This window comes from Peromyscus californicus, unplaced genomic scaffold (assembly GCF_007827085.1).
Source record: "Peromyscus californicus insignis strain IS unplaced genomic scaffold, ASM782708v3 Scaffold_10__1_contigs__length_136768540, whole genome shotgun sequence".
Classification (NCBI taxonomy): Eukaryota; Metazoa; Chordata; class Mammalia; order Rodentia; family Cricetidae; genus Peromyscus; species Peromyscus californicus.
This window is the reverse complement of record NW_026294391.1, coordinates 61,749,343-61,763,637: the sequence shown is the minus strand read 5'-3', so window position 1 is coordinate 61,763,637 and position 14,295 is coordinate 61,749,343. Positions and strand designations below refer to the sequence as shown.

Sequence of the window (14,295 nt, the reverse complement as noted above, 5' to 3'; positions counted from 1 at the left end):
AAATGGGCTAAAGCTCAGAAACCTTAAGAGAAAGTAAATATCAATATTAACACACCTAGCATAGGGTGTATATAAATAAAGAACTGTCCATTTTATGTTTCTGTGTAAACTGTGCTAATTTTTGGAGGCTTTCAATTTTGACAGGTTAATTTTTGATACAAGTGGATTATAATAAATGGCAAAAACAGACATGTCTATATTTGATTATTGTTTTGTCATTCAACATGGTGGTTCTATTTATGAAGACCTGTGAAAGAATGAGAAATGATTCATATATTTAAGATTAGATAATTTCTTTCAAACTAAGTATCAGTTGATGAGTTATCTAGTCCAATTCATATTTTATCACTTTTCCCCAAATAAAATAGAAGTTGATAGTATGACATTATTAACGTCACTAAAACTTAAATAATTGGTTCAAATGTAAACATTGAAGCCTATACAGTTACCTATACTTATCTAAGGGATGGCTGAAAGAAGGAAAAAAAGACAACCCTGTCACACCAGTGACTAAAGAAAACAGATATTAACTATATTAACCATAGTCAACACAGTTCTATATACATTTTAAACATTTCCTATCCTTTAATATAATAGTCAAAATCTTCAATGAGAAGATAGCATGGTATGTATAGTGAATGGACGACTTCTAATGTTTTAATAATTGTGTGATTTTGGACTGGTGATTTTAACTTCTTTTGCCAAAACTTTTTATTTCTTACATTGAAAAATGGATAGTGCTTTCTCTATTGTAATAGTCTGGAGGTGATTTTATTAAAGAGCACTAAAATGGCCATCTATTCCCAATCGAAAGCTCCAATATTAAGAAACTGAAAATAATATGTACTTGTTGTCATAATTTTGTGAGAGATGAACCAAGTGCTCTAAGAGCACCTGTTACTTTAGCCCTGTTTTCTGTCTTCGGATGCTGACACGTTTTTGTTTCAGCCATTGGCATTGTTAGTAGACAAAATACTTTTAATTAGGGTATTGTTAACCCAAAGACTCAGCCTCTACTTTCCTATTTACTTTTTCTCTTACAAATGTCTGTCCAGTTATTTGATGGGCTAATATGGATGAGATCCACATTGGAGTGACGAAGGCATACAATGTTTTTGTCAGGGATTTTATAGTATACCATTATTGCTAGATTAGAAAGCATTTAGAACTTGATTTTCTTTTAGAGTGCTTTCGTTTTTCACTTACATATGCTGCTAGTTTCCTATAAATCACAAGTCCTCAGATGTTACTAGAAGTTATTAGTACTTCTTTCTTACTAGAAATTAATTATTAGTACTTCTTTTTTAGCTACGAGAGATGAACTTTTATATTTAGCCACTAAATAAGAATGTTATTAAATATTTTTGTTATAGCTTATCAAAAATTAAATAACATTTTCACTTCTAAAATTCTCTGATTTTACCTCTCTGTAACTGACAACTATTTTATTGGAAAGTATCTTTAATTCTATCTTGTATTTGTGATTTAAAAAAAATACAACTCTGCTGAGTACTTTGGAGAGGAATTGTCTTTATACTCATTTTAATGTGCTTTTATAAAATACACATTTATAACTTGTTTAATACCCACTATACCAAAGAAGCATTTTAATATACGTAGGCTATGTACTCCTGCTATCCTGGATGGGAATATAAGTACCTCTTTGTACTGTTTAGTACAGACTAAGTATTTTAACATATTTGAACATGCACTAAGCAACCTTTAAAATTTTGTCTTCAGGTCATGATTAAATCTTGGCATTTTTTTTCAATTTCATATTTTTGAGCAAGGTGTATCTTGATAGAGAGCATATTGTAATTGTAAATTTGTACACAATTGTATAATTGTGTGTAAATTGTGTATAAATTTTATATGCTTTGCTTTTTTTGGGTAGTATTGTAATTCATGTCCACTGTTGGTATTTATGAAGAGGTAAATAGTGTATTGTTTCAAATGCTTAATTTTGAATGCAATAAATTTATGTAAAACTTTTTCTTGTTCAAGCATTTAATTTTCATTATGTATCTTTTATAAGAGTTTATAAGACTTTGTTAGAATAAAGTTATATGGACTAGTTTGTAATCAAAGACATTTTCTCATTCTTGAAATTAAGGAAGTCAGTACTTTAAATTTCTAAAACACATATGCTTATATTTTGGTAAAACAATTGGTTTTATTTACTTTTTCTGTTTTAAAGCCATGATAGTAAGAAAATAAAAATAAGGCTTTTGAGATCATTAAAAAGTCCCATTTCCAATATTTTACTATAAGTAAATAACTTTCTGTTAGTTTAATATTTGAAAGTAACTGTGAGTTAGAATTGTCCTATCTGTAATTTTCTATTTAGTTGACCAGGTGTAGTTTGATCAAAGCAGAAAGCTATCATTTTTCTGACTGTTCTTTTATTTTTTTTTTACAAAAAATTAGTGATCTTAAATTTTGAAATTTATGCAACTGAGAATTTACCTCAGATTTTCCACCTTAGGCTTTACATACTTTTAAAAATGATATTATAATAATGCCAAATGCCTTGTTGGTTTTTTTTGGGGGGGGTGGGAGACAGGGTCTCCCTTTATAGCCCAGGCTGGACCTGCTATAGATCTTCCTGCCTCTGCTACCCAAATGCTGGGATTAAAGGTGTGTGCTGCCTACCATGTCCCACTGATTGGCAGACTTGTCAGAGTTTTTGAAATTATAGTTTATTTCAGTGACGTGATTGTGCCATTACAGTAAGGTTTCTTTTGCCTTTCAAATACTTAGTTTTTTGTTGTTTTTCGAGACAGGTTTCTTTGTGTAACGGCTCTGGCTGTCCTGGAACTTGCTTTGTAGACCAGGCTGACCTTGAACTCACTGAGATCCACCTGCCTCTGCCTCCCAAGTGCTGATATTAAAGGCATATACCACTACCACCTGGGTTTAGTTTAGTTTAAAATTGGTTTTTGCTTTGAAAAGACATGTCATGTAATTGATAAAAATTTTTGGTTTACCATTTACAGTCAGAATTCTTGGGAGCAAAAGTCTTTCAGATTTTGGAGTTTTTAAGATCTTATACTTACTAAGACTTTACCATTTAAATGTCTGAGGTCTACAAATCCAAAGGATTTCAGAGCATATCAAACTTTTGGGATTAGGAATGTTCAGTGTATGCATATATTGTGATACCTTTATGTTTTCGATGTGATTGGGGACTTCTTGACCAAATATTTTCTCATTGTATGGTTTTGTTTTGTTTTAATTTTTGTTTTTCAAGACAGGGTTTCTCTGTGTAGTTTTGGTGCCTGTATCTTGCTCTGTAGAGCAGGCTGGCCTCGAACTCACAGAGATCCGCCTGTCTCTGCCTCCTGAGTGCTGGGATTAAAGGCGTGCGCCACCACCGCCTGGCTCATTGTATATATTTTAAAACTTAATGCCCTCAGTGAGTCTCAGTAATAGAATATTAGTGTTTGTTCATCATATTAGTACATACAAACAAGCACATAACATTATTTATTGTTGAAGAAGGTGTACATGGTTTTAGCAATATTGTACTTTTTTCTCAGAATTTCTCTGGATGGCACTACATTAATTTTTTCATAAATGCAAACTGATACGGAGACTGTTGAAGTTTTTGCTATACTTGGAGAGTGGGACTCTTGTATCATTTGACAATAGGTTTTTGCCTTTCAAACTAGTTAATATACAAAAATTTTTTTGTTGCCCTGTTGGAATGATATGGATATTCTATTAATGAAGGCTTTGTAATGTTAATACAGCTTAAATACTTGGGAAGAGACTAATGATTCCTGGATATTGATTATCATATAATGAAGCCGTTTGGCGGTTACTTACCTGATTTCAGTAGAGTTAGTGAAACAAGTCCCTTAATACAACTTTCATTTGACGTACATTTCTAGATGACCTCTCCTATATATATGTCTTTATCTATTCTTTTTACAAATTTGCGAACTCTAGAATTTTTTCATGTGGCTTTTTTATTTTAATGGATCTCATTTGGTTAGTAAAATTATTTTGAATCTTTGTTGTGCTTAAAAAACAGCATTTGAAGTAAAGAATTTTGTTTCTCGTTCTTTTTGAGTTAAATGTTGTAAGTATTTAGCAGTTTTGAGAGAGTTCTTTTCAGTGACTTTGTTGATACCGACCTGGTGAGTATAGTCAATTTAAGTCTAAGGGAGTGTCACCAGCTATAGATAGGATCCACCAGCTGATGAGGAAAACTGGTTGCAAGGGTCACCAATGTAATTTTATTTTTATTTACTAGATGTCTCATCAAAGAAAGAAATACAGTTAGTATTGATGACTTTCCTTCTGTGGGTAGGGCTTAGACATTAGACTAAATATCCTTTCTTGTTTTCTGTTCTTTGGTGATATTAGGACTTTGAGTGAATGAGAAATAGTTTGCCAGGAGAAAAAAGTTTGTAATTTAGTGTTAGCAAATGTAACTCATTTTTCTGACCTGATATATCTTTTGTTTTTATCTTTGATATTTTTAATTTATGATTTTAATTTAATTCTGTTTTCATTATAAGAATGTTGAATAATAAAGACTGAATTCTTTAATATGACTAAATGTCCTATATTGATGTTAATATATTTTTTCTTAGTAAAATTCCTCTAAAACTTAGATTTTGGGGGGGGGGGATTTTTTTTTTGAGACAGGGTTTCTCTGTGTAGCCTTGGTTGTCCTGGAACTGGATTTGTAGACCAGGCTGGCCTAAAACTCACAGAGATCCACCTGCTTCTGCCTCCTACGTGCTGGGATTAAAGGCGTGCATACCATGCCTAGTTGAAGTACTCATTTTCTAATTCAATGTGGGGTAAGCAGAATAGCCCATGTATAAAGTATTAGTAACTATAGGTTATTTTGTGTTTTTAGACAGTTTTTGAAGACATAGAACTCATTGTTTAGACCAGGCTGGCCTTGAACTTACAGATCTACCTTCCTCTGCTATTGAAATGCAGGATAAAAACCATGCACCATCACCTTGGGCTTAATTTTACACATCTTTTACTTTGCTTGTTCTGGTTAGTTAAGAATATATTTTTATATTAATTTTCCTGATACTCCCAGCAAAAGAAAACAGGGCTGCTTGTTACTGATTATAGACATTTTAGGTCATGTAGTTGAAGAAGTGATTGGCGAGGACTGTTGTTTACCTTTTGGTTATTTACTGAATTCCTATGAATTCCTTCATTTGTGGGTATAGATCATCATGCCTTAGTTACCTTTTTGATAGAAACCTTCACATCAAGGAATTTTGAACTTGCCTTAAAATAATATATTAGTGTAAAAATTGAAAATTTCTATAATAACCATGAAATTTTTTATTTAAAACATTTTAATTTTAATCACTGAAGTAAATGACATTGATTAAAATAATGCCTTGTACTCTGCTGGAAGGATACGTATTCACCATTCTGTTCTCACTGAAAATCGTAAACATTCCGTAGCTTTCTGCCCTTGAATTGTTTTTACAAAGAAACTTGAAAAGTATGATGTGATGTTTTTGTGTTATATCTACTTAGAAACTATGTTGTCTAAATAAAAAGCATTTAAACCAATGATTTTATTTTTAACTATATAGTCTATTGTTATACTTTATGCAGAATGTAGAAAAACAATTCTTAATAAATTTTGTTAATTTCGTATAGGGATAAACAATACATTGCCCTTTCAAAAATATAATTTTAGGGTTGGAGAGATGGCTCAGTGGTTAAGAGCACTGACTACTCTTCCAGAGAACACTGTTTCAATTCCCAGCACCCACATGGCAGCTCACAACTGTCTGTAACTCCAGTTCCTGGGGACCCAACATCCATGGCAAAATGCTAATGTACATGAAATACAAATAAATAAAATTCAAAAATATATATATAATTTTAGTTTGAGAGTTTCCTTATACCTGGTTTTAGAGCCTCTTAAATAATAAAATAGTAGTTGTAGGATGTATTACCCGATGTTTTGTCATTATGTTAGAGATAAAAACATACTGGCATGTAGATGTTTAGCGCTCTTCTTAAAAAAAAATCAAAACTTTGATTCTTTGATGTGTAAAAGACATAAAAATTGAATGTCTGTGAAATGCATATATATATACATATATATGTGTTTTTGTAACACACACACACATACACACACACACACACACACACACACACACACACACACACACACACTTGTCTTTTTAAATGACTTTGTGTTTGTCCAGGCACACATTAGCACAGAAGTAGTTAATACAGCAAGAGTATACCCTTGGCACACTAATGCTGATTGGGATATAGGATCTTAGTCTCTCCTTTTGGCTTGTCACACAAACTAGCCTTGTTTATTAGTTATGTCATTTGTTGTCACTCACTGGAATGTATGTTCCTAACTTCTGGCTCTAACATTTTGTGTTACTTTTGTTATGGCTTTTTCTAAAGTGCTCTGGTGCAGGAGATGTGTCCTGATGATAGTTCCTTATATAGAAATTCACTGTTTTTAAATTATTGATTTACATACCAGCAAGAGGCAGTTTCCTTTGCTTTCCTGTTTGAGTACTTTAATGAAGCATTATTACTCATTTCTTTTCCAGATAGGACCATAATTTCTAACAGCTTTTTTGCCTTTCTAACTTTGTTTTTCTGATTGCTTGTTTATGTTATCAGGCCAGTTTCCTATTTTTGTTTTCTTTCTTTTAGTAGATGAGGTGTAGTAAAGCATTATCTTAGTATTCGCTGTGTAATTGAGAAGACTTAGTTTCTATGGATTTGGGGGTCCTGTTCTCTCATGCATCAGCCTGATCATTGGTGGGATTTTACCTTCCCTCCCATATTGTTTTGCTTTTTCCCCTTTCCCTTCCCTCCCTTTCAGGAATATGGAAGCTCTTATTACCTTAGGCTCTGCCCGTGTTTGCTGCCACAGAGTGGTACAGCCTGTGCCTGTAATGTTTCTGATAAGAGTCTTGACTGTTTTAGATGCTCAACCTGTCCCAAGATATAATTTTGATCATTGAGATTCCAGGGGCAGTATCTTGTTGCCTGGATGAGTTTCCCAGAAACATCCTGGAAAGCCTCAAGAAAGGAAACTTCAGAGCAAACAGAATCAACTAGGGATTATGACTATACATCCATGACATGCATACCAGCATGGGTCCAGCCGAGGCCTCCAAAATGATGCTTTGCCAGCCTCAGCTGGTTCTCAAGTGATGATGTCTTTGAAGTCTCTGTGGCCTGTGACTCCAGAGTTAAGGTACTGGAGTTTCCCTTTAAAGTTTCTCACATCGGGCTTTGTAGGTGGGACACATCTCACCTCAGCATGCTTGCTGACTACTCAGGTTGAAGGTTGGCCTCGGCCCTTTGGTGCTTTAAATTATAATTTGGGAATGTAGCAGGATATATTATAGGTTAGGATTATAGCAGTCATTTGATATATCAGTCTTGAACCATAAGTCATTATTGATTTTGCTTTTTAAAGTTATTTTTATTTATGTGTGACTCTGTGTATGGGTATATGCACATGAGTGCAGGTGCCCACAGAGGCCAGGGATGTTGATTGCCCCTGGTGCTGGAGTTACAGATAGTTGTGAGCCTCCTGATGATGCTGGTGCTTGGGATTAAACTTGTGTCCTAGGTGGAAGAGCAGTGTGTGTGCTTAACCTTTTTAACGCCTCTCCAATTCCCCATCAGCTATAATTTGTGTGGAATGATTCAACTTTATTAGTATCCTTGCCTATAAATAAGATTTTACTTTGGTAAAATAATGTTCAAGTGCAGTTTTAAAATGTCTTAGTCTTATAAAACTTAAGGAGTTTCCACTACTCTATTTAACTAGTGATTTGGGAGAAAAATGACCATTCTCTGAAATTTGTGGTTTCTCTGCTTCTAAAGTGACCATGATTGTTTCCCATACTATAGCATTACTGAAGGTTGTTGGCAAGTTGTAATTCTTTAATGTGTAGCTCTGATGTCATTTTCTGTGATTTATTGTATAATTTATTACTTAATATATTGTATCATTTACATTAATATTCCTTAGTTATTTGACTATCTAGAATCTTGAGAATAAATTAGGTAGATTTATATTTAGACATAGTCCTAAGAATCTAGAAAGAGGAAAAATTATGTGGTTGCTTACAATTAAGAAGGTTTTTATAGTTAGCATGAACTTTTAAGGCCTTTTGAATTTGTGGTCACAAACTAAAGTCAGGTTATTCCATTGACATTTAGAATAAGTAGATTCAGAAAAGTATTATCTTACCCAAATGATTTTATAAATCTTCTTATAGATTCTAGTGAAATACAGTTTTCTGTTTCTAATCTAATATGCAACAATACTTCACGTACAGGTTTTATACACATAGAAACATTTATAAACAATACATTACCTAGTTTAACTTGAGAAAAATTTTCCTAGTTGATGAGAAGTACTGATATTGTATGTATTTAGGATGATTTTAGAAAAAGTTTTCTGTAAAGATCCTTTCAGCTTTAAAAATCTTTCCTTTATTCGGTAGTGGCTTACTAATTTGAGGAAGATATACCAGATACTCTTTATTTTATAAACTGATGAGAGGGCTGGAAAGATGGCTCTGAGGTTGAGAGCACTGGCTGTTCTTCCAGAGGTCCAGAGGTCATTAGTTCAGTTCCCAGCAACCACATGGTGGCTCACAACCATCAATAATGAGATCTGGTGCCCTCTTCTAGCATGCAGACATACATGTAGACAGAACACTGTATATACAATAAATAAAATCTTAAAAATAAACTGATGAGAGTAAGTGATATTTGTTATTTTTTTCTTGGCAAAATAAAATATTGCAACCCTTAATTAGTCTACTGTTTGTAAAATGTTTCCTATATGCATTATAAGCCAGAACCACTGACCTGCATGTAAAAGAGTGAGCTTGCTTCCTCAACTTTATTGAGTTAATTTGAGGTGATTTAATCTATACTTAATTGAAATAAAATCAGCAGAAACAACCAAAAAATACAATCATCCATGGCTTCCTTCATCTACTGCTGATTTTCTGTGACGTCTTCTGATCCATCTGTGTGAAGGACTTAGTACAAAATGGCATATAATAGACATTTATGAAGAGATTCCCTATTTTGCTTTAGCCCAGTAGGTGTGTTTGCTCTGCATCTTTGACTATAAGGGGCAGTAAACATATCTGTCAGAATTGAGGCCTTAATTAACATCTATTACTACTTCTTACTGTAGAGTGAATTCTTGATTGATTGAAATGAAACTGAATGCTAAGCAAGGTAAAGAACGGTTTCAAATCAAGAAACAGCAGAGGTGGCCAGGTCTGGTGGCGTATACCTTTAAACCCAGCATTTGGGAGGCAGAGGCAGGCTTCTGTGAGTTCAAGGCCACCTCCTGTTACAGAGTGATACCCTGTCTCCAAAAACCAAAGAAATAAAACCCATTAAAGGTTCTATAGTCTCAACAATACCATCTTCACTGAATCCGTCAGTCTTGATTGCTGAATGGATGTTTATCTTTAACTTTAAATCATGACAAGCTCTTAGGACCTTTCCACCCTCTTTGTGAGCCATTCTATAAGGTTTTCTTTTATTAATTACTTTGATTTATGAGTTTATGGCAAAAGGATACCTAGAATAATCCATGATCATGCCTTGTACAAAAACTTCATTATTGCCGGGCGGTGGTGGTGCATGCCTTTAATCCCAGCACTCAGGAGGCAGAGCCAGCCTGGGCTACCAAGTGAGTTCCAGGAAAGGCGCAAAGCTATACAGAGAAACCCTGTCTCGAAAAAACCAAAAACCAAAAAAACAAAAACTTTCATTATTGCTTTTATTTTACACTTTCAGATAATTTTCTTTAGTGCAAATTTGGAAATTTCCTAGGAGTATATTTTCAGGATATTAGTAAAAGGTGTGTTTTCCTTAAGCAGTCAATTTTTCTATTAGCAAATTTGTCTTGAGAAGCATCTTGAGAAATTGTATATGCCAAGCTATTGTACCATATTTTTCCTGAAACTTAAAATTCATTTATGATAATTTGTGTTCTTTCACCATGTAATAAGTAGCACTGATCTCCCTTCTTTGCTCCAGCTTGACTATTACTAATGGTTGCTTCAATACTTCATATTTGTGGTGTTACTTTGGTTAACCTTTTTATGAAGAAAAATGAAATTAAGGTCCAAACGTAGTATCCGGTAGTTGGAAGTGTTATCTCGTATTAGAGTGGCTTGTTATATATTGCTTTTCTGGGAATTTGTTCTCCTGTTGAATAAAGCCTCTTATGTGGAGATTTCTTTTGGACTTCCAATGTCTGGATAAGTGCATTTTACTGTTGTTAGCCTAGTTCACATAGTAGTTACTAGAAGATGGCAGCATCAACTTTTAATTGGTCAAAATAATTACTATACTATATCCCTGAGAGGTTTCAGTATATTAAAGAATTATATGGAATTGAGGAATGATCAGTACAGTGAACATTTTCAAGTGGTCATTGAGAACTTTTGTTAAAATATGGTTTTTGCCAGTCTCACACTTGCAGTATAAAGTCTCTTTGGCACTGTTTATTCTTATTTTGATACAGAGAATTTTCTTTAAATTTGGTATACTTCATCCCCCCCAATACAGCTTTTTATTTTTATTTTTTTACTCTAAAGAATTGCCAAGAAGATGCTTTTAGAAGAAATTAAAGCCAACCTTTCCTCTGATGAGGATGGGTCTTCAGATGATGAACCAGAAGGAGAGAGAAAAAGAATTGGAAAACAAGGTGAAGAAACCCCAGGAGAGGAGGGTGAGCTCTCAAAAGACGTTTCATTCCTTAGCCATTTCGTCTCAGTAAATGCATTTGAGCTTTTAAAAGATGTTTACAACTTTATCATCACGGTTCATTTGCATGCCTTATGATAATTATGGCAGTTATAGTTGTTTCACTTATTGTCAATAAACAAGTTAGCCAAATATTTTATACTTTAAAATGATACACATTGCTGATGGTTAGTGCATATTCGGTAAACTGAGGCCGATGAGTGATCGCCCATTATCACCAATGATACTAAGGTGGACAGCTCATTGATACTAAGGAGCCTTTCCATAAATTATGGTAATTGTGAATAGACAATAGTTTAAAAAAAATTAAAAAGAACGTCTGTTGAAGAGAGCTTTATTAATATATTTTCTTTATTTAAAAGCCCCAAATCAAGTCAATTCTGAGTCAGATTCAGATTCTGAAGAATCTAAGAAGCCAAGATACAGACATAGACTTTTGAGGTACAAACTGACTGAGAGTGATGGAGAATCTGGAGAAGAAAAAAAGACAAAGTCTAAAGAACACAAAGAAGCCAAAGGAAGAAATAGAAGGAAGGGTAAGACATTTTTATTTTGAATGTAAAGAAAATACTGGTGTTGTAAATAAGTTTTGTGAATAGTATTGAAATTTGAGCATATCTGTTCAGACACTTAATCTCCTAAGAGAGTATTTGTACATATCTAATCTCATGTTTGGTCCTAGTGCATTACTAGAAAACTCTGACAGTTTTGCCATTAACGGTCTCTGTAGTTTTGGAATTCATCCTGTCTTTTACACTCATAACCAGGAGTATCTTAAGGTTTCTAATGCTGTGGTAAATACCATGACCAAAAACAAGTTAGGAAGGGAAGTTTATTTCATCTTAGAACTCTCAGGTCACTTCCATCACTGCAGGAAACTGGTCAGGGCAGAGGCCATAGAGAAATGCTGCTTACTGACTTACTACTCAAGGCTTGCTCATTCTGCTTTACAACGGGATCACCTGCCCAGGTCTGTACCCCGCCCCCAATATACATCAATCGTTAATCAAGAAAATGTAGAACAACAGCTAAAGCAGCTGTGCACACAATACCAGTATCCTGGAGAGTTCAAGGCCAGCCTGTTTATTGAGCCTCTGTCTCAAAAACCAAACAGAGAGAACGGATTTGAACATTCTGCCTGAGGCCAACCCAGGGCCCAGCTGCCGATCTTGCAGAAACCCATCAACTTGGAGGTGTTGTTGAGATTGCGCTACTGAACAACCTGCTCAGCTGAGATCCATTTGGCAGAGGTTTCAGAAGCCTACAGTCTTCAGTCTGAGGAAACAAGATCAGCTGAGGAGTCGACGAATGAGTGAAATGAGACCTGAGAACACAAAAGAAGGCACCGCCCAGCCTCCAAACCAGATCACCAGAATCATAAGCCTACCCTACAGCGACTGGGAACAGGTAAGCCCCCATCTCCAGACCGGCAGATCAGGTCTCTAGCCCCTAGGCCTCACCCATTGGGGTCCCAGGGACCAGACGGCTACCTTTCTGGTTCCTGCTCCCCCACCAACAACAACAACAAAAAAAAAAACCAACCCCTACGAACCCAACAACCACTGGAGACATAAGCACACCCTGCACCAATTGGGAACAACTGCTCCCCGAAACAGAACCCACTAACACTGATTGGACTAAGCTGCTCCCGGAGAAACAGAGCCCAACAGCAACAATTTAACCAAGAACTCCTAGTGAACCAAGACTAAAAACTAGAACCTTCAGACACAGACACAGCCTGCACCGAGCAGAGGAAGAGATGAGTAGACGCCAGTGCAAAAATACAGGCAGCAACATAAAGACCTATATGACAACATCAGAACCTAGCGATTATTCTACACCTGCACATACCAAGGCAGAAGCAGAAGAAATCAGTCCTAAAGATTAGTTTAAGAAGATGATAAAGGTCCTTAAAGAGGAAATGAAAAACTCCCTTAAAGAGGAAATAAAAAATTCCCTTAAAGAAATGGAAGAAAAAACAAAGAAAATATTGGAAGAAATCAAAGGAAGCCAAGAAAAAGTAATTAAACAGACGAAGGAAACATTTCAGGATTTGAAAATTGAAATTGAGACAATAAAGAAAACACAAACTGAGGGAATCCTAGAAATAGAAATTCTGACTAAACTAACAGGAACTACAGAAGCAAGCATAACCAACCAAATGCAAGAGATGGAACAGAGAATCTCTGACATTGAAGACACAATAGAGAAAATAGATTCATCAGTCAAAGAAAACACTAAAGACAAAAAAGTTGTAACACAAAACGTCCAAGAAATTTGGGACACCATGAAAAGACCAAACCTAACAATAATAGGGATAGAAGAAGAAGAATACCAACTCAAAGGCACAGAAAATATATTCAACAAAATCATAGAAGAAAACTTTCCTAACCTAAAGAAAGAAATACCTATGAAGATACAAGAAGCTTACAGAACACCGAATAGGATGGATCAAAAAAAAAAAAAAAAAGTCCCCTCGCTACATAATAATCAAAACACTAAACATACAGAACAAAGAAAAAATATTAAGAGCTGCAAAGGAAAAAGACCAAGTAACATATAAAGGCAGACCCATCAGAATAACACCAGACTTCTCAATAGAGACTATGAAAGCTAGAAGGTCCTGGACAAATGTTATACAGACACTGAGAGACCACGGATGCCAACCCAGACTATTATACCCAGCAAAACTCTCAATCACCATAGGCAGAGTAAACAAAATATTCCATGATAAAACCAGATTTAAACAATACCTATCCACAAATCCAGCCCCAGAGAAAGCACTAGAAGGAAAAATCCAACCTAAAGAAGCTAAACACACATTATCAGGCAATAGATAATCCCACACCAACAAATACCAAAGAAGTGAAACACAACACTACCACAAAAAAATAACAGGAATTAACAATCACTGGTCATTAACATCCATCAATATCAATGGTCTCAACTCACCTATAACAGGACACAGGCTAACAGAATGGATAAGAAAACAGGATCCATCCTTCTGCTGCATACAAGAAACACGCCTTAACTTCAAAGGCAGACCCTACCTCAGAGTAAAGGACTGGCAAAAGGCTTTTCAATCAAATGGACTTAAGAAGCAAGCTGGTGTACCTATCCTAATATGTAATAAAATAGACTTCAACTAAAGTCAATTGAAAGAGATCGGGATGGACATTACATTTATCACAGGAAAAATCTACCAAGATGAAGTCTCGATTCTGAAGATTTATGCCCCAAATACAAAGGCACACACATTTATAAAAGAAACATTACTAAAGCTTAAATCACACATCAAACCCCACACACTAGAAGTGGGAGATTTTAACACACAACTCTCAACAAAAGACAGATCTACCAGACTGAAACTTAACAAGGAAATAAAGGACCTAACAGATGTTATGACTCAAATGGACTTAATAGATATCTATAGAACATTTCATCCTAACACAAAAGAATATACCTTCTTCTCATCACCCCATGGAATCTTCTTTAAAATCAACCACA

At 34.8% G+C, this 14,295-nt stretch overlaps 1 protein-coding gene across 8 annotated transcripts in view; it reads left to right on the top strand.

Moving 5' to 3' along the window:
* Positions 1–14,295, top strand: part of Atrx (ATRX chromatin remodeler) — a 188,969-nt gene that overhangs the window by 85,008 nt on the left and 89,666 nt on the right. For all 8 annotated transcript variants that reach the window (XM_052734627.1, XM_052734580.1, XM_052734576.1 and 5 more), the window contains 2 exons: positions 10,620–10,753; positions 11,151–11,324. In XM_052734627.1, coding sequence (XP_052590587.1) covers positions 10,620–10,753; positions 11,151–11,324 — 308 coding nt within the window. The remainder of the gene's footprint in view (positions 1–10,619; positions 10,754–11,150; positions 11,325–14,295) is intronic.